This window comes from Leptodactylus fuscus, chromosome 2 (genome assembly GCF_031893055.1).
Source record: "Leptodactylus fuscus isolate aLepFus1 chromosome 2, aLepFus1.hap2, whole genome shotgun sequence".
In the NCBI taxonomy this organism is placed as follows: Eukaryota; Metazoa; Chordata; class Amphibia; order Anura; family Leptodactylidae; genus Leptodactylus; species Leptodactylus fuscus.
Window position 1 is genome coordinate 67584964 of NC_134266.1, and position 21132 is coordinate 67606095.

General features: G+C 43.7%; 1 protein-coding gene across 2 annotated transcripts; it reads right to left on the reverse strand.

Annotated features, from left to right (window-relative positions):
• Positions 1–655: 655 nt before the first annotated feature.
• On the reverse strand, positions 656–18558 carry YWHAE (tyrosine 3-monooxygenase/tryptophan 5-monooxygenase activation protein epsilon). Of its 2 annotated transcripts, XM_075263916.1 has the most exons (7): positions 18360–18558; positions 9179–9378; positions 8216–8322; positions 7894–8100; positions 6638–6774; positions 6205–6247; positions 656–1589 (listed from the first exon to the last, which is right to left on the reverse strand). In XM_075263916.1, the coding sequence occupies exons 1-6, from the start codon at positions 18421–18423 to the stop codon at positions 6240–6242; spliced, it is 723 nt and encodes a 240-aa protein (XP_075120017.1). In that variant the 5' UTR covers positions 18424–18558; the 3' UTR covers positions 656–1589; positions 6205–6239. The 2 variants fall into 2 exon arrangements, with proteins under 2 accessions (XP_075120017.1, XP_075120016.1); XM_075263915.1 differs by lacking the exon at positions 6205–6247 and having other exon boundaries at positions 18360–18557.
• Between the last annotated feature and the right edge of the window lie 2574 nt (positions 18559–21132).

Here is a 21132-nt window from a genome sequence, read left to right on the forward strand (position 1 = left end):
GGTTGTTCCGACAAAATAAAAAAGTAAAATGGTCACTTTATATGGATGCCTTTATTTTAATGAAGCCAATTACACTTGGGCAACATTTTAAAGTTGGAAAAAAAAAATAAAAAAAAAATTGAAAAAAATAAAAAATAAAAACACACCATTGAGACTAAAAGCTAAACCATTACTATATTGATCAATAGTACCCCATTCCGACAAACTCAAAACTTCAATTAAAATTACAAGTTTTGGCAAATCCTCATGAAATTTAAATACCCATACAGCAAGCAGAGTATGTACCTCCAGTTTATGTTTAGCCAATAACACAGCCACACACAAGACTAGTTTTCTTAACAGTATTGTTGACATAGACCCAGCTCCTGTACACAGTGGAGTATGGACCATAATAACACTGCAATCTTGTGCAAAAGTGCTAGTCACCTCAATGAGGTCACCGTTTCATGAGGAGCAAAGGCTTCACCCACAAAATTGCTGCCTCTGCCATGTATGCAGGCAACTGGTCCAATTTAATGGCAATTGTGTATCTGACAAGACTATGGATCCTTCTTATGTAACATTGGAGAAGGAGAGAAAGCTGGTCCTTAAAGGCTACTTTGACTACCAATAGAATATCCTTACACAGACAAGAAGAGGTCAAGTAACAGTAATATTTGGCATTTTTAATTTAGGTTTTGTTTATTTAAGTTTAATGTTAATTCCATGCTGTATTTCAGTAAGAACATTGACAGATTCTGTATCTGTGGCTCCAGTCAGATATCCAGTAGTACAAATTAGCTTCAAGTTACACATACTGAACGAAAGATAGGTTGAGCAAGAGAAAGAAGGGGCCGAGGAGAGAAGGGAGAGGGGGAGAAGATAGAAAAACAAAAAAATTTTAAACACGCATGCAGGCTATTCAACACCAGCTCCAATGCTAACCTGCTCTGAGGAGGGAAAAAGTAAAAAGGAGGCAAGAATGAATAAACACGGATTGTTGACGTGATACCAGCACCAGAGTTTTCAGCAACATTTTTGCACAGTTTGAACACTTTTACAGCAAAACCACTACAAGGACATTCTGAAGCAATCTGCGACGTCAAGCTCTAACCACATGTTAAACAATAGAGTTAAATTCAGTTTCAAAACATTTAGAAAATAAAATGGAAAAAAAAAAAAGCCACCACACAATTTCTACAGTGCGATTGACTCTGGTCTGCCCTAAGGAGTAACGTCTTTTGCTCGTTCTATGTGTTTCTAAAAGGTTATAGTGCTGGATGGCACGGAGACAAATCTAATGCTGAAAAAGCCTCTATGCAGTCCTGTTAGTGTCTTAAAGAACCTAAGATGGCTGGCAGCAGCAAAATCCACAGTCATTCACTCTTGCCTTTAAGAATTCTTAAACTGTGTAAAAATGATACACCCAATTGGGCAGGAACCTAAATCCTGAGAACCAGTGTAAAAGTCAAATTTTGATGGTCCTCAGAGTGAGACGGGATATTTGGAGGGAAGGGGCAGTTGGTTAGAGAGGATCTCTTCTTGGCTTTTAATGTCTCACTGAGTTTCATCTTCCACATCCTGCAGTGCTTCTTTAGTCTGTTCTTCACCTGTAAAAGGTTGAAAATTGTTCGTTACTTGACATTTTCTAAAGTTACTTTTTCTTTACACCATATCAAACGTCAGCTTTATGCCGAGCACCTATTGAACAGAACTCTGAGAGGAGAAGATTCTGGAAGGAAGTTAAAGACTCCGCTAACATGTATATGGCAATGCTATAAATTGTAGTAATGGCTCACTACATTCCAGGCTGTCACGCCATCTGTGTTCCCTTTCCCCTACCACTTATCAATACATCTATGTGTAATGAGGGAAAAGGTGGAGAGCGCTAGATAAGAGGCATTAGTGTTACCAGAAAGCAGCAGGGTCTATCTTATCGGCCACCTAGTGACTGTTCTAGTAGCCTTGTTGTGTATGGCCATCTTCATATCCTAGTAACACACAGTTACATGTCAGCTAAACCTGCTGAATTTAAGCTGACCATTAACGTACATCAGGGACTTCTGAGGACAGTTGTCAAGGGAAGGACAAATTCAACATGTTGGATTTTTAATATGCACCTCTCTCATCCTCAGACAGTTTATCTCCCATCTTTATCTTATTTTCCTCACCCCATTAAGAACACATACAACTTCAGAACAGCAGAGCATGGGGTGAGGGGGGATTAAGTTTTACCTGCTTCTGAAATCAATCTATTGTGGAAGCCCCAAGTACAAAAGTATTACACTCAAATTTTATGCATGCCCCTATACCCCTGCTGTGAGTGACTGCTACAAACAAGCTTTTGATGCAATATCTGTAAGTCTGAGCTCTAAGTACTCACAATGCTAACTACATTTTAGACTATGACCCATTTTCGGTAGATTTTTTTTTTTTTTTTTAAAGGTAGGGACTCAATACAATGAGGACCCCCATAACCAAAGTGTCAGCTAGAACTTCATGCTTATTATTTCTGTCATCAGATCCAGGTAGAATATGGAAAGCGGTGAAGCTTGTGTACACTTCCAGGTCTCAAGAGACAGGATTTGTGTAAAGGATCCCTTATCTGGAAGTAGGTTTGGGTCCTTTGATATCCCACAAATGTCTAAGATGTAACTACAAGATTTTCCTCCACTGCAAAACTGCAAATATGATGGAATACGGTATCAGTCATGTTTTTCTCAGTCAGTTGTGAACAGATGCAGACATAGGGGCTACATCTTCACCCATCACTATCACCATTAATGTCCATTGCTTTCATCCTTCATTGGCTGAAAACAGAGTGTAAGGTTATTGTGAACAAATCCTTAGATACTCTACACAAGCACAAAACAAAAAAAACCACACAATTTCAAAATATCAATTTTGGTTAGAAACTCCACAATGCCAGTGTAAACCATGCAGTTAAGGCATTTAGTAGACAAAACTAATGTTAAATGTTAATTAATGGAAGAGATGGCAGCGGGTGTCCTGTCTAGTTAAGGGCTTTCTAAACCTTCCCATAAATGTTAGTGAATAGCTGAATGAAAAAGCACAGACAAGCCAACCCAATACAAACATAGGACTGAAACACCAGGTTATACTTTTTTACTGCTTTACAGATTCACCTTTGATATCTTTTTGCAAGTCAAGTGCACAAACTGTCAGACATGACAAGGCTCACATTTCTTTCTGTATGAAGAACTGTATTGTGGGCTAAAAAACGTATAAGAAAACTCTGATATACATCATTTTATAGAACTTTTTGCAATCTTAGCTGAACAATAGTAAAGAGTATCACTGTCCCCAGCTACTTTAAGCCACTCCCATAGTGCTGTAGATGCTGTTTGAAACAAAAGCAAGGCATCGTTTTTATTCTGAGCCCCAGGGATGCAGAGAAAGTCCGTTTATTCTTTATTCAAAAGACGACCTTGGAGCACAGGAGGAGTTTTCTTTGATTACTACATCATCATCAAACATGACCATCCTGCATTCAGTTCCTCCCCCTAGGCAGTATCAGTTGATCCTTCCACTGATTCAATTTGCATTTAGCTCACTCCCCTGGGCATTGGGGTAGTTGGGGGTACAATTCACACTGCCCAGGGGATGATCTGGATGGGCATGTTCAGTGATTATGTAGCAGTGCTCAGTAATCAAAGAAAACTCCCCTTGTGCGCCAAGATCCTCATTTGAATAAATAAAAGTGTTTTTTCTTAGCATCCCTGGGGCTCTGAAACAAAAGCAAGGTATTGTTTTTCTTTTTATTCTGACAACAGCAGCTACAGCACCAATGAGTGGTTTAAAGCAGCTGGGGCGGTGATAGACTCCCTTTAAAATAGCAAACGTAGCGCTAGTCAACTGCAACTAATGCTAGTGAACGGTGTTTGTGAAACCCAGCACATTTGGATTTTCAGTGACTGATAGGCGGCAATGTGACCACATTCCCCATTTGTTGTAATTTAGCAGTGAGTTACTGCAATCTTAAAGGTGTTATCTACCAAGTACAATGAAGGCCTATATATAAGATTAGGACCTGCCAGATGCTATGTGGCGCTCTTAATACCTTGGCAACTTTTTGTTTTAAATATGTTGCCACTTTGCCTCTGTTCTGTTGGCCACAAATTGTGTGGACAGCAGTCTTGTCCACAACATGATGGTGGCTGGAGGACCACATTACCCTATAGGTTACTCATACAACTCAGAGGGCCTGCATGACATTACACAGGAAACACTGTGCAGAGCTGGCTTAGAGCACATTCATACTTCAGAAAGTGGAGAGGAATTTGAGGTGGGCACCAGCTTCAGATTCCTTTTCCGCCCTGCATCAGAATGCGAAGCAGAGCAACAGCTTTTCTTAACATGCTAGACACAAATTCATACAGGGCACCTTTTTCAGAGCTCTGCTCCAATCCTGACTCTCAGGGCAGAATGTGCCACTAATTCTGGGGCAGCCGAATCCACCTCAAAATCAGCAGCAGATTCTACCATGTGATAGGACTTCCAAGACTGATACACTAAGTGGCAGGTCCTATTCATATAGACCAGGGGTGCTCACACTTTCTCAGCATGTGAGCTACTTCTTTAAATGGCTAAGCCCTAAGATCGACTACCCAGTTCTTGTGGGCATGGCCAGGGCGGGCCTTAGGCAGAACGGGGCTTGTCTGTGGGCGGGCGGATCGTGAAAGGTGGCTGCCCAGGCATCCCCGCTGTCTGCTTCTTCACAGCGCAGGCTGAGAGTTATCTCTGAACACTGGCAGGCTGGGGCTGCGGCAGTCCTGCCTGCCCGTGTCCGTAGATGACTCTCAGCCTGCGCTGTGAAGAAGCAGACACCAGGGATCCCTGACTGCATCCCGTGATCGACCCATACGTCCATTGCGATCGACCGGTAGATCACGATCGACGTATTGGGCACCCCTGATATAGACTCTTCAGTGTAAAGCCAAAACCTTTGAAAGTCACATGGCCAAAATTAAAGTCAGATAAAAAGTCATTGATGGGAAAATTTACAGTATATGCAGTGCATCCAAGAACTCATTTGCATGAAGTATTGGGATGTATGCTTATAGGGATATTACCATCTCAAAGATCATATTCTAACTTAAACCTTAAGCTAACTGAAGAGCTTTATCCATCTTGCACCATTAGCTAGATACTGCTCCTTATGACTCAGGTGACTCATTGCCTAGGTTTCAGACCACCTCTCTGGTTTGGGCTAATGATTCGGGTCCTGTTCCCAGCCACCTATATTCTGTTCTCTCTGAAAGTGCTCCCAGCTGTTCAGCTATGATAAAGGATTAGAAAATAGTTGTGTGTGTCTGCCATCTCTGTATGTCAATCCAGAGACAATAGGCCGGATCTCAAAATCAAATTGAATTGGAAAGGAAACAGGAGGGCAGGTGAAACATATAGAGAACAGCACTTTTAATTTGATGTTGCATTCACTTCTATGGGAATGCTGAAGAGCGCTGCCTTGAAGGTAAATAGAGTGGGTAAAATCAGGTGCTGCCTGGTTGTGTATGTGGGAGCTGGCATTGCCTTGTGTGACTAAGTATCACCATCTACTATATCCATGTCAAACCAGGCGAGTTGGGGTTGCATAGAGGAGAGGCATATTTAGCCTTTACATCAACAATGCAACACTTGAAAATACAAAGGCTCTGGGCGTTAGCTGTGTGGTATGGCAGGCTCAGTCTGCCAGCCGATTACAGCTAACACTCCTCGAGTTGAGGCAGCGCCACCTGCTGGATCCACCACACAATTGATTTAAACCACTCAATTCTAGTCTCAACCCTGTCCTGGAAGTCAAATAGAAGAAAGTGTACCATCAGCCCCTGCAGACCTTCAGCATTAAAACACTTGAGAGGGGATAGGTGTATAAAGTGAAAGAATGAATGTTTTGCATAGCCTTCCTATTGTGACTGTACAGGCCATTTTTCTGCACTCAGGTCATCTGATCGTGCAGTGTTATTGTAGACATCTCCCAGGACACTTATAGACACCATGTGCAATAGCATATACAAGTAACACCATAACACAAAGTTAGGGAGAAGACCATGCCAAAACACTTAGTACAATCCAGACCTGACATATCTGCGCTCCACAAAGTATAAAACTAGTGAATGGATCACACAGAGCAAACAGATGCAGAGGTTATGATGAAACTGAAACACAAGCCTGCTTTATCAGGCAATCGTGACAGCAACTTACAAAGAATATTTAGGTAAGGGACACGCGGGTTTCCTTTAGGAATCTACATAAGAAAGGGAAGAACAGGATCATGTAGTGACAGTGATGTTAAAAGCATGAAGGGAGGACTCTGCCACGTGATGGATGTAGTACTGGCTATGCCTTTAGGTAATATTCCAAAGACACTAAATGCAAGAAACTATTGACCGTATGTATTCACCATGTTAGTTTACATAACTAAACTTAAATGTTAACCCTAAACTACTGCAGGAACAATGACAAGTATAGTACAGCACCAAGTGGTAGTACTCCCTGGTGACAAGCAAAGTATTAGTACTTGCCACTGTTAACTGACTTGCCGACCTTCCAGTGCCTCGAACTAGAGACTCACAGGAAAATATCTTGGGTGGCATCCATTATAGAATATGATAAAGTGCACAATAGTTCTACTTACCATCACCTTGCATATCTGAAGTCCATAGTGTCAGATTATCACGTAACAATTGCATGATAAGCGTGGAGTCCTTGTAACTTTCTTCGCTCAGTGTATCCAGTTCTGCAATAGCATCATCAAATGCTGCTTTTGCCAACCTAAAAGAAGCAGACAATTGTTAGAAACGTTCCTATTTCGCAGCATAACAGTATTTGTTTTTAACACTATTATCAGCGAGTTTATGGCAGACCGATATGCAACCCATTTTTGAGGTTAAATCTATAAACCCTACAGTACAACCTCTTAAAACATATGGAGATACTTAAACTGATCACACTGCCTTTATGGGGGCCTGGCCCATCACCTAATGCACATGGGGCTACCTATCTGCTTCACTTTCAACTATCAATCCTTTAGTCCTCACGACTGCTCAAAGCGAACCTGGTAAGTATCAAAATAGCAGTAACGGCAGCCGGAGCTGAGCAAGTTGATACACAATCTTTTCCTACATAACTTGTCATACGTACCTTTATGCGCTCTGATCTTAGGAGTTTAGTAAGGTGTTCTACTCTGACAACTGTCTCTATCCATCCTCATACAGTTAAGACTGTCACTAAGTAGGCCTGTAGCTGTTAATGCCTAAAGTTAGTCAATCTTTTCCTACAATAGTGTACAACACGGCAGCAAATCAATATTTGGTGTGACCACCTTTAGAGGACCCACTGAGCCCTAAATCTCAAGTCTGCGATAACATGAAAATAGAGAATGATTTGTGTTACTACACATCCAGAAAAGATAGCTGGTTAGTTCTCAAAGAACCATCAACCAAACTTCATGCAAACTTCAAGAATGGTGAGCACATATCAAGAAAAACTGATGCTGTTTTGAAATCAAAAGTTGGTCAATCCAAATGATGCGATTTAGATTTCTTTTGACACTTCATTTTGTTGAGTGACAAAAATAAACTAAACCCTTCTATTTTTGAAAGTATTCTTCCTGTGCAGCATTTTTTTTTTTCTGCACCTGTCTAAAACTTCTGCACAGTATTTTATAATAGTTCCTGGTAGATTTGGCTGCATTTTAAGTAAAATAGGTTCAATTTATAAAACAAAGGGTTGTGTCTTCAGTTGGCAAATAAGTAATGTAGGGCTTTATATCAGTATCAGGCACGTACTGTAAATTGTTTCATCTAAAGAAAATCTGGAGAAAATCGATTTTACACAAGAGAGCTGTATGGAAGAAATTCTTAGCCGGTCAATCCCTTTACCATCACATACCTGCATGCACGGTCAGGGGAATTAAGAATTTCATAATAGAACACAGAGAAATTGAGTGCGAGACCTAAACGGATGGGATGTGTTGGAGGAAGTTCTGTCATTGCAATATCGCTTGCAGCTTTATAGGCTACCAAGCTGTTCTCTGCAGCCTCCTTTCGGTCGTTGCCTATGGCAAACTCTGCCAGATATCGGTGGTAGTCTCCTTTCCTAAAGGAGGGAGAAAAAAAAAATAAAAAGCAACATCTTACAGTCAGCCACCATATAAACTATGTATTACTTTCACCCACAGGTTTTACCTGCCTGCTGTCATTATAGTACTTACATTTTATAGTAAAAAACCTTAGACTCTCCACTGCTTGCAGCTGGAATGAGGTGCTTGTCCAGTACATCCAGAATGTCACAACAAATACATTTCAGTTCAGTCTCAACCTACAATACAAAGTCACCACATGATGCGTCAGTTGCCGTATCACACAAGGGCCACTTTCTGCAATATCCATTTACTTAACAGGTGATGAACTGTAGCTCTACTAAAGAACCCTGCAAGTTACTGCTGAATGTAGAAGTGTGTGCATGAATATAGGCACATCTGTCATCAATTTCCTGTAGGCCGTTCCCTTTTTGGTACCCCATTCCTTCCATGCTTAGTCATTCATTATATGGTCCGAACCCTCCCCAAAACAGTAGCGTATACTGAATCTCGAGCCTGATCTCCAGCCAGATACATTATGTTCACTAGCAGGTAGTTTCTCTTGGTAGATTTATGTAGTTCAGAAAGGGACAGAATCTCTAGCATGATTAGGAAATAGCTTCAAAGTAACATTATGTGCAGTAAGAACTGGATCTAGAATTAAGTTCTCGCTGCTTAGAGTGCACAATGGGCCTCAAAGGGTTGTCCAAGAACTAATAAAATAAGCATTACTTACTACCTTGATTCCAACATGTCTGTTTACAGGGCTACAGCACTACACTACTGAGGCCATTGATTTGCGGCAAAGGTCACAAGGACAGTCACATCTGCAGCCCCTTAAATTCATGTACCAACATCTGTGACTGGAAACCAATCCCACAATATCTACAGGGTGTTGCCTTTGCACCACATGGGTTTCTGTAAGCCTCGTTCAGATGCACGGAAGAGTTGCATAAATATCTGTCTAAACAAAGTGTTCTGTGTGTACTGCGGGCTCTAAAGAACCTGCTCTTAGGTTTGCAAGACTAAAAGCACAGACGATGGGCCACTAATAAAACAGTATGCCTGCTACAAAAGGTGGTAAAGAGGTCTCACCGTTGACCGATATTCCTTGATCATTTTAAGTTTATCTTCTCCGCCTTTGTTCTCCTCTTTCTGTTCAATGCTGCTGATTATCCTCCAGGACGCTCTTCTAGCTCCAATCACATTCTTATACGCAACAGACAGCAAGTTCCTTTCTTCTACTGTCAATTCCACGTCCATGCCGGCCACTTTCTTCATTGACTCAACCATTTCTAGAAGAGAATGAAAAATTCTGCATTAAAACATACAGTTTAGCAATCACATCTAGCACAGTGGAAAGAAGGGAGCCATCCTATGACTTGTTATAAAAGAGGCTTTAAAGAAGACCTGTCACTTATCAGAATATTGAGATGACCGCGGCCCCATTAAAGTGCATAGGTAGAGTTGTGATACCAGAAGTGTATGGAGCGGAGCTAAGGGAAGGGCATCAATTTAACCTGGAAAACCCCAGAGAACAAATAATTTACTAATAGACATGTTGGGAGGAAACAGGTTCTCTAAATTCATCTTATCCTATTCGGAAATTACAATACTACACGTGTAGTAAGAAAACTGAATGGCTGAAGAATTCCTGCTAGAGTAAACACTGAATCATTCACATACAGAACAGGCTGCAAGCAATGAAAAGCAAACATCAGATACAAGGCACAGACATGACAATAAAGGTAACAAGTACCTGTCCGGGCATACAGACGTTGGTTATACTTCCTACCCCAGAGCCACACACTGAACTCTATGGTGAGCAGTGACAAGGAGTTTGCTGTAAACCAGCGCATGTATTCAAGTCATTTCTACACACAAGGTTTTTTTTTTTTTACTTTTTTTTTTTTTTTTTAATTTGCGGTTTACCAACATTTTCACATTAGGAACATTTCATCTTTACACAACTGCATACAAGATGTCATTTCAGGCATCTGAGTCCCTCCCGCTGGCTAATGTCAGAAGTAAAGCCGTTACTCAACATCTCCTCGGTTACAAGACTGAGTTATGCAAATCACAGTCCTCTAAGATTCCATTAGTGACATCCTGTCACAGTCTGAATACATGCCAAGCACACGCAGTACACATTGTGGCACAGCCCTGAACATTCAGTGTATGAACCAGATCCCATACTCTTCACTTCGGTTACTTTCAGATACCGGGTAAGTGGCCGTACTATAAGAGGTGATGCCCCGCACACTACAATATCTCATTCAGGTGAATCGTATAATGTGCTTTTCACCATGCACACTTATGTCACATTAATATAGCCAACACTACACTGACTGACTTCTGCTGTTTGCTTACAGAGGCAGAATAGAGGCCTATAAATACAGCTCTGGACTATAGTCAAGGACAACTCCATTTACATAGTAACTGCTGTACTGGTACTGGACTGTAATGGGCGAATTAAAGCGACTAGAAGACCCGAAAACAGGGGAATTTAAGGCGGAAGTCCTCTTCAAATTCTGCTGTGTGAACATAGCCTTATTCTGCTGAAGTGATCTTCAGTTCTGGGAACGAATGCCCACTGCTCTGATCCATGCAGGAAGCTGTATATCACCTACTGGCCAATAATAAATGCTGTGCCTGGCCTTTGATCCTTCCTATTCTGTAGAGATCACTTCTCAGGAGTCATTTCATCAGCAGCAAAGGCAAGATTACACACTTATGAGGTTCAATGATCAAAGACAAGCCTGCAGATTTCAGTCTATTAATATTATAGATGTAATCAGGAAGGTTTTTTGTTTTAATTATTGAATTAAGCAATATGTAATTATCTGCATTATTGTGAAATTCTGACAAGATTATATTTCTATATGAGAGCATATGCTTGGTCATGTGACTGCATGTGTGTATCAAGTCATACAGAGTGCTATGGATGGAACATTTCAAGCAGAAGTTAAATAGTAAATGGCTAGCAACAATAATAAAGGGTTATAACTAGAGATGAGCGAGTACTATTCGAAACGGCCGTTTCAAATAGCACGCACCCATAAGAATGAATAGATGTCGCCGGCATGCAGACTTTGACGGAGGCCGGCCGCTTAACCCCCTGCGTCCATTCATTCCTATGGGTGCGTGCTATTCGAAACGGGAGTTTTGAATAGTACTCGCTCATCTCTAGTTATAACATTTTACAAGGGGAAAACAAGAGACTTTCTAGTAAAAACCAGCAACCACCGGTAAGAGTTAAGAGCGCTGCACTCACAAACCTGTAAGGCACAATACAGACTGGATAATTTCTGAAACTGTAAGAGAACCAGTGTCACCACAGGAATACCACTGCAAAACCAAAGAAGAAACCGAGTGATCTGCTGTAATGCCCCCCAGAAAGCAGAGAATTACTGCAGTAATGTGCCAGCGCTAACTCCCCTTTCAGACTATACACCTCTAGGGTGGTCTCAGAAGGAGACAGCCATCACCGAGACCTGTAATAACCCACTTATATGCTATTGTAGATCTGAGGTGCCAGGGAGCAGAATTCTAGGAACAGTTCTAGGATGTAGAAACGGTGAAGCTGCCATAAAAATGCAATGAATGGAACATTTTGCAGTTAAATGCGTGAATGGGATCTTTTAAAATCCCATTGGTTGTCACATTAAAATAAACCAATGATTATTTTTTAAGAAAAAAAAACCCCACACAACTGTGTCCTTCCTGTTATATTGCAGCCATTATGTCTGAACTGCACCAAGTGAAGACTTATAGCGGGCTGATTTACTGCTGCTTTATTTAGCATTTCCCTGCTAAACCAAGGAAACCCCACCCAAGCTTCCTTTAAGGTGCCAGGTCCACCTTCAATATCTAGATGAAAAAGACATCCAACATATTTAATCTATTGATTTCTAAAATTGACCTACATACTGTGAGAAATGAGATCGGAAGAGGAAACCACTAAGGAGCAGTTGTGGTTGGTGGGGGTCTCAGCAGTCAGACAAGTAATCCATGGCATAACCCCTTTACCATTTGTGTACCAGACTCTGTGCATAAGTGATGTAACCACGGTGTACCAGATCCCAGTGACTTATACAGGAGCCAGTTGGGGTTCTTGTTACGCCAAGAATAGTGCTGCATTCTGAATGACGCCCCATCTGACAGGGTCGAGATCTCTTTATAGAAGAGGCCCCTAGATGGATGACAGTTCTGACACGACAGCCCTGATGGACCCCAGCTCCATTGTATGATAAAGTGCTAAACAAAAAAAAAACCCTAGTATTTCACATCAGCATCTGTAAGCTCCACCATAACATTTTTCTGTGTCTCTTCTGGTTTTGCCCTACCAATATAGATACAAGACACTGATCATGTGAATACAGCCTAAGGCTTCATTTCCCCTCTGTGCGAAACCTTTAATGTAATCAATGCAAAAAGTATTAATACGGAGGTATATGGAAAGTGGCCCATACACCAGTGATTGTAGATGGCGGTAATGTTGGGTTCACATTGCAGCGGAGTCTCTAAGCAATGTGAATATAGCCCTAGACTAACTGAAGACTAAAGTCAGCACAATTGTTGGGAACTTACTGATTGATTATTTCAATTATTTTGCATCCATACATTGCGGTCTCACACTGCCAATGGCTTTAGGTTATGTCACTAACTGTACGCTATCCAATCAGATTGGAGATATGTAAATAACAAAAACCAAAATTCAATGGCGTGACTTAAAGGGGCTCCATCATTGGGAAAAGTCAATTTTAACTAATCCCATCCTTACATAGGCTTTAGAAATGCTATTCCTCACATACCTTTAGTATGTAGATTGCCTCAGTGGTTTCTGAACAAGTCCGTCTATTCATATGCTAATGAGCTTCCAGCCTGCACAAGAAGTTCCCAGCAGCATTCCTGTCTATTATCTTCTATGTGTGTGCAAACAGGAAGCCATCATCATCCTGTGCTGTATACGCCAAAGGAAACAATAGCAAAGACGGTGCACGATGCATCGTGCACCTAGTCTAATTAGCATATGAATAAAAAGGGACTTATTCAGAAACCACTGAGGCAATTTACATACTAAAGGTAGGTGTGGAATAGACTTTCTAAAGCCTATGCAAGGATGTGATTAGTTAAAAGTGACTTTTCCCAATGATAGAGCCCCTTAAGAGGAAAGTAAGAATAGGGGTGGTCTAAAATAATTATTCTGTAATCTTATTCAAGATGAAATGTTCAATTAATTGTGAATTTGTTCATCTTAATCACTCAGCCTTATCGAATAAGCTACTAGTTTCAGTTACAGGGGTTCAGGCACTGGCATACTTGGAAACTATTCCTCTCCTGTGACCTAATCCACATTACTGTCAAAGCCAATCTGTATCCTTCACGTTTTTTATGTAAAGTATGGTGCTGTAGTTCACTGCACTATCCTAACAGGCCTTCTACTAACCATGAGAAAATGCTGTGTAATATTTTACGACTCCTTCCCTTATGTGTATTTTTTTTGTCCAAAGACTAGAGGAAAAGGAGCATTGTGCAGAGAAAATGTTTCCCTTCAACCTCTGCTACATGCAAGAACATGGACATGCTGCTTAAGCAAGCCTTTTAAGTAAGATTTACCCAGTAAGTGACCAGTCTATTGCCATTCATGCCTATAGATATGGAGGTCTCGGAGGTCCCAATAATGGTATTACAATCTCAATGAAAATTCTTCGGACAATTTTTTTTTTGCATACCATACTAAGACACTAAAGAAAGTTATGTCTTAGAGCCCCCACTATCTGCAAAAGCATAATATGGTTCTTCCACCAGAGGCCCACTAGAATCCAGGCAGTGTTGACCACTGATGTCACCATTGCTTTCAGTAGTTCCAGCTACACCTAGGTGAAAATAGCCTTTCTAAACAATGTAATGGAGGTTCTGATTTACAGACCAATGTTGCTAATACATACTTACTCAAGTTGACATTTTGTGTCTCAGACTGCATGACAGCTTTCTATGTGTGCATACCAATACAGGGACAGCTGGAAGTCACTGTGTGTGGGCAGGGTAAACCGGAACCCTCACCGCCGCTCCTAGGAGTCTTATCAGTATTAACAGTAAGTTTCCAGAGTGAATTTTGCAGGAGAAACATCCTATTTCTGTTCATTTCAATGGGAGGTTTCCACCAATGATCAAACAAGCTTCTATCGGCTGTCAATTTTTTCAGGGGGGGGGGGGTGAATTGTGAATTTTGTCAGGTGCACCTGATCTTACTTACTATGCTTGCCACTCGAATCCTAGTCCAATCCTATTATACACATATATATGATTCCTAGTATTTTTCTATCTGCCATGAGCTTGTATGCGTTTTCTCTGTTATATACTACTGTACCATCTATGAAACTGTATCACTGAAATGCAGGGCAGGCACATAGCGATGTTGCAGGCATCTGTGCCGGCGTCTAACCCTACCCGGCATCCGCCTCTCTATTACAGCGGACACCGGGTCTGTATTCGCATTGTGAAGGCTAGACTGGTCTCACCATCTATGAGCGTGCACGCAGGGCCAGCGGCATCTCTCCACTGGCTTTGCATATGTAACCCTGCCCACCAATGATGCAACAAAGCAGGTAGACAGAAGATCTTACAGCAACGAAGGCTGGTGAGTATGCAACGTGGGAATACCCCTCTAAATATTCATTTTCCCAGAATTCCTAGTGGTGTAGTTCCTTATGGTGTCCACCAGAGACAGTACCCTTCTAACACATCTCAAAATGGTCAAACTGGTAGCGGCAGACACATGAATAGTCATAGATGAGAATTCCCATGATAGAATGTGATTTCATTAGGAAATGCAATAAGGATATAGTCATAGATGAGAATTCCCATGATAGAATGTGATTTCATTAGGAAATGCAATAAGGATATGATTGGTGAGGGGGAAGATGCTTAAGTTCCCTGTACAGCAGGTAGCCAGACACCAAGTTGTACCTAAAGAGAATATATTTGCAAATTCCTTTTTAGCGGAAAAACGTGAACAGCCTGCAGTGCAATGGAAGTGCTGTGTAGTCACCGTCATCCTCTGAATTGCTTGGTGTCACAGACATTGGACCCCTATCATAATTATATACCAGAACCTTATAACATGGGAACAAGAGTAAAATGTAGTGCAGAACATCTGGTGTTTGTAATGGATTACTAAACTGGAAATGACTATGATGTGTAGTGGTGCCACTTGTCATCCAGACTAATGAATGGCAGACCTGCACCGCTTTATCCCTCTCCCCCTGGTGCATGTGTAGTGGCACCAGATGTAACCCAGACTAATGAATGGTAAACCTGCACAGTCATCCCTCTCCCCCTGGTGGATGTGTAGGGGCACCAGATGTAACCAAGACTAATGAATGGTAAACCTGCACAGTCATCCCTCTCCCCCTGGTGGATGTGTAGGGGTATCAGATGTAGCCCAGACTAATGAATGGTAAACCTGCACCATGTCATCCCTCTCCCCCTGGTGGATGTGTAGTGGTATCAGATGTAACCAAGACTAATGAATGGTAAACCTGCTCAGTCATCCCTCTCCCCCTGGTGGATGTGTAGTGGTATCAGATGTAACCCAAACTAATATATGGTAAACATACAGTCATCCCTCTCCCCCTGGTGGATGTGTAGTGGCACCAGATGTAAGGGCTCGTTCACATCTGCGTTCTTCTTTCCTTATTGCAGGTTTCCGTTTCCTGCATAAAACAGATGCAGGAGACGGAAGCCTGCAGGAGACTCTCACCCATTCATTTGAATGGGTGAGAAAGCTGTCCGGCCGTGCGCGGCAGTGAGCGTTTTGCGCTCTCCGCCGCGAAACCGGGTTTTATAATCCGGACACAGAGTCGGACATGCAGTACTCTGTGTCCGGATAAAAAAATTCAGTTTCGCGGCGGAGAGCCTAAAACGCTCACCGCCGCGCACGGCCGGACCCGATCTATGGTTTCCGTCTTCTGCCATGCAGAAGACGGAAACCATAGTACGGACACATTGAACGCAGGTGTGAACCCAGCGTAACCCAGACTAATGAATGGTAAACCTGCACCATGTCATCCCTCTCCCCCTGGTGGATGTGTAGTGGTATCAGATGTAACCCAGACTAATGAATGGTAAACCTGCACCATGTCATCCCTCTCCTCCTGGTGGATGTGTAGGGGCACCAGATGTAACCCAGACTAATGAATGGTAAACCTGCACCATGTCATCCTTCTCCTCCTGGTGGATGTGTAGGGGCACCAGATGTAACCCAGACTAATGAATGGTAAACCTGCACCATGTCATCCCTCTCCCCCTGGTGGAGGTGTAGTGGCACCAGATGTAACCCAGACTAATGAATGGTAAACCTGCACCATGTCATCCCTCTCCCCCTGGTGGATGTGTAGTGGTATCAGATGTAACCCAGACTAATGAATGGTAAACCTGCACCATGTCATCCCTCTCCCCCTGGTGGAGGTGTAGTGGTATCAGATGTAACCCAGACTAATGAATGGTAAACCTGCACCATGTCATCCCTCTCCCCCTGGTGGATGTGTAGTGGCACCAGATGTCAACCAGACTAGTAAATGGTAAATTTCACCATTTCCCTCCCCCCCTCTGGTAGATATATTCTCATACCAATCACCCAGACTAAAGATTGATAAACCTGCCTGGTTCTGCAGTTATTCATCCACATCTCTGGCACTACTGCAGAAGTAAGCCTTGGAAGGCGAGTGGTAGCCCTGGATAGAGGCTTAGTGGAAGCCATGCTGTCACCCATCTTTTCCAGAAATACTCAGGGTACCCAATTTGCCCATGCACCAATGAAAGGCTAGCAGAACACACTAGGACTGCTATATAGAGGTTTATTCTTTTAGGTGTGAATGTTCTTTAGGCTCTATTCACATTTCCATTCAGGACCCCTATGGCTAATTCTATGCTAACCAATGGGAGAGGTAGCACAGCACGCTGCACTATTCTTCCAGTCTAAATGGCGGACACCAGGACAGAATCCTGACAGACTAAGCAATGGGGTCCATAGGGCGATGCTGATGTCCGTCATGAAGGATCAGGCACTCTTTTTTGGCCCTTCTGATAGAACACAAAGAGAAAAAGACGACAACTGTGAACAGAGTCTTACAATTATATATCGCCACAGCACATCCCCCTAATATATACCCATCCATATACATGGCAGAACAGACACAATGGTACTTTTAGGATCGCTGCAGCTGAATTCTCAGAGCTGGAGACCTATAAAGAAGGGATCATGGAGGCAGGGATTTATTCTGGGCTTCCTGTGTCATCCAGCTCTCCCACCCTTAAATGGCTGATAAAACCGAATAGAGAATAGATTGGTGCCATGCTGCACATCATGGGGCATATACTACACTGCAATCCATATATCGATCAGCTCTCCTGCTGGCTCAGGCCACAGCCCCATAGGCCCCCTATGCTGCCATGACGTGCCCAGTAAGGGCTATGGCGGCCGCAGTGGGCTCAGGTGTGGGCTGTTCACGGAGCCTCCACCCAACAAAGGAGGACGCGCCCTGAGCCGGGAAATGTCGGAGCGTGTGCGCCACCAGCGAGCGGTCTGACTAGAATGAATGAGCCCGGCCATGGGCGGAGGCTGCGGTGCTGCACGTCCTCCATCACTGTGACAAGGCCGAATGGGGGAAACTCCCACTAATGGCTGCGGGGCCCCCATGTCCTGGTGACGGGGACTCCCGATGGCTGCCCGGTGACTGGCGCAGTAATACGTGTGTGCGCAGCCCTGCCAATGAATGAGGCGGCTGCTGGCTCTACTGCCCTCGCCGGCCGGTGATGGCTACGTGACTGCCGGCTACTAGAATGAATGTACAGATCCGATAGGAGCCGCACCGCTGCGGACACCCGTCCCCGGCACCACCTAGCCCGCACCAGCGCCCAGCCCGCCTTACACTGACCCAGTAAAGCACCGTGTACATGTGAAGCCCGCAGCTGACAGGAGCTCATTCTCCGCCTCCCCAGGGTCTCGCCCTACTCGGCGGTCGCCATTTTGCAGCCGTCTCTCTTCCTGCCCGCCACCCTCCCGCCTCTCCGCCGCATACCTCACCCCCTCGGGCCCCCCATTAATGCCGATTGAGGGCGCCTCCGCCACTACAGCGCCGCTCCTTTTCGCTTGGAGCTCTTTGCGCTTCGCCTTTGTCCTATCCTCCCATCTCCAGCCCATCCGCCATTTTGTCTCGCCTCCATTCTCTCCGCCCGCCGACCTATGGGAAAAGCCGCACATTCCTCTTACCGTCATATCGTTCGGCTTGTTCGGCCAGCTTAGCCTGGTACACTAGATCCTCTCGCTCTTCCATGGCTGTAGCTAGCGGGGATTAGAGGTGATCTACTGGGCGGATGGAAGCCGATTGTATCTCTCTCCGTCTCCCAGCGCTTCTGTCTCTCTCTAGCTGAGCCCGGGAAAGATGGCGGCTCCTTGATCCGGGAACTTCCGCCTGCGCACGCGGACAATCGCTCAGCACTATAGCAACGGCTCCCTAGCAACAGCAGCAGGCGCGGCAGGAGAGGGCGTGTGCACAGGCTTCCTGCGTCAGTAAGAACCAGGGCGTGGTCTTAAGATGGCGGCCCTTATAAGGCAGCAGAGGGGGCACGGCCTTGGGCTTCTTGTTGATTATTGTGGGAGCCGGAAACAGCCCGGAGCTGGTGTGTGAGGAATGGCTTATGTGCAGAGCGGCCGTGCAAGAGAGTTGTATAATAATGGCCTGAGACATGAAGGAGTTGTGTCAGCAGGCTGCCTGTGTGGGCGCCATGATGGTCTAGGCTGCTGCTCTTCTTATGGGCAAATGCAGACTTTATTGGTTTTGATCTTTATGTTGTCCTTGCTTACAACAGACTGCACACAAAACAATGATAACGCTTATGCCCGCGTCTCATCTGCACATGGGTTTCCGTTCGGCGAGTCCGCTTGGAGACCCCCTCCCCCCCAAACGTAAACCTAATCCTAAATAAAAAAACAAAAATAAAAAAGCAGTTACCTTAGGAAACTGGTGGACCCCAAAGACTATAATGGGGTCTGTGTGGTTTCTGCACGAAAAATGCGGAGAGAAAAGTTCTGCTTGTGGAGAGAGGAATGGAACGGCCTGAATGCAGATGTGAACTGGGCCTTATTGTAGTTCAAGTAACAGGTTTTTTTTTTCCTTCACACATGATTAAGTCCGTCTTGGTCTGGACTTGGAAATGATTGAAAGCCTCCTGGTCTATTCTTATCACATCTGCAATATGGACAGCGCTCAGTACTTATTTTAGGGTTGTATGTTGTCCATGATTCATCACAATATCATTTTTATTTATTATTTCTTGTATTTCTTTGGCTCTGCGAGAATGGCATGGCATTCATATGCTGTCCATGATTTTTACAGACCCAGATGCCATGGTCTGCAAAATGGACCAAAACAGAGTTTATTCTCCATTGGTCCATTAAAAATGAACAGATGTCTCCAGGCACATATTAACTGATGTCAGAGTATACAACCGAGTTGTATTTGCAAAAGTTATGTACAGTAAGGGTTTAATCTCACATCCACATTTTGCAGATGTGTGATATCCATGTAAATCAGGGACTGCAGTCCCTGGATGGACATGCAGTCCCTGATTTACATGGATATCACACATCTGCAAAATGTGGATGTGAGATTAAACCCTTACTGTACATAACTGTTGCAAATACAACTCGGTTGTATACTCTGACGTCAGGGTAAAACATTATATCAAAAGAAATAATTAAACGAACAATCAAAACAAAGGACGAACAAGAGGATGTGCAACCCAACTAGGAATAAAAGAAAAAGAAGGCGTGACCACCCTCCTTAGAATCAGGGGGTAACGGGTACAGGAAAGAGTCAGTGGGAGTAAGCAGCAGAGGGTATAGGGAAAATGTGTGTGATGGAGGAAAGGGAAGACTGCTGAGGGTATCATGAGGAAGGGGGAAACAAAGGTGGACCGAAAGTCAGTGGAGTGATAGAAAGTGTCACAAAGAGCCAGATTTGTAGATGTGCTTTATCATCGCTTTTCAGCTCAGCAAGCAGGCTTTCCATCCTATGAATGTGGAGACGTTCCTGCAGCAGTTACCTTAGGAAATCCTGATGGGAACGAAACCCCCCACTCCTTCTCCCAACCCCCTGTGTAAGCTGGTAGTTGGTTGGCAGGCTCCTCCAATAACATGCTATAGACCAGGGAGATAGCATGTAATGGAGCCACCGAGGAGAGGCAGAAACGTTGAAATAGTAACAGAGCCCTATGTAGGTCGTGTGATTGCTTAATGGAGTTGTAAACGTGGGTCAGTTGAGTATATTGCCAATGGGAGGTAGCAGTGACAGCAGCTGGAGGGAGCAGGTCAAAAAGAGGTCGGAGAGAAGATGTCCAGCATGCCTGATGGAAGAAGAGTAGTGGTGAACCTGGGGTGTGAGAGAGATAGGCAGAGCGTAGGGCTGCAGGGAAGTCTGGGTTGCCCAAGATAGGAGTTATAGGGCCATCATTCTTGAACAGACGTCAAACTGTGCTGTAGAATCGTCAGACCCTAATCACATGTCGAGTGACATACGGTAAAGATTGAGTAGTGCTGTCCGACCAAAGGCGTCTATGAAGCCAAGGCAGGGTGGAGAGAGGGAGCGGGCTTAGAGACCTCTCAAGGGCAATCCAGAGCTTTGAATGGGCGGCATGGTGCCAGTCAAGAACACAAACCGTGGTCGCAGCCCTTCTGCTTAAGCTTATTGAGAGTGTGCTTCGCAACACACAGAGGCTTTCAAGCCTAGATAAACTTAGTAAATGTCTTCTGGAGTATGGTGAAGAAGGCCTTAGGCATAGCAATGGGGATTGTTTGGAAAAGGTATAGGAGCTTGGGGAGTATGTTCATCTTCAATAAGTTTATGCGGCCTAGCCAGGAAAATCCCCTGATGTCCCAACGACCAAGATCTGTTTGGATAGTACGTAAAAGAGGCAGGAAATTCTGTGAATAAGTGGTCGCTAAGTCACCAGGCAGATACACACCCAAATACTTAATCACTTTT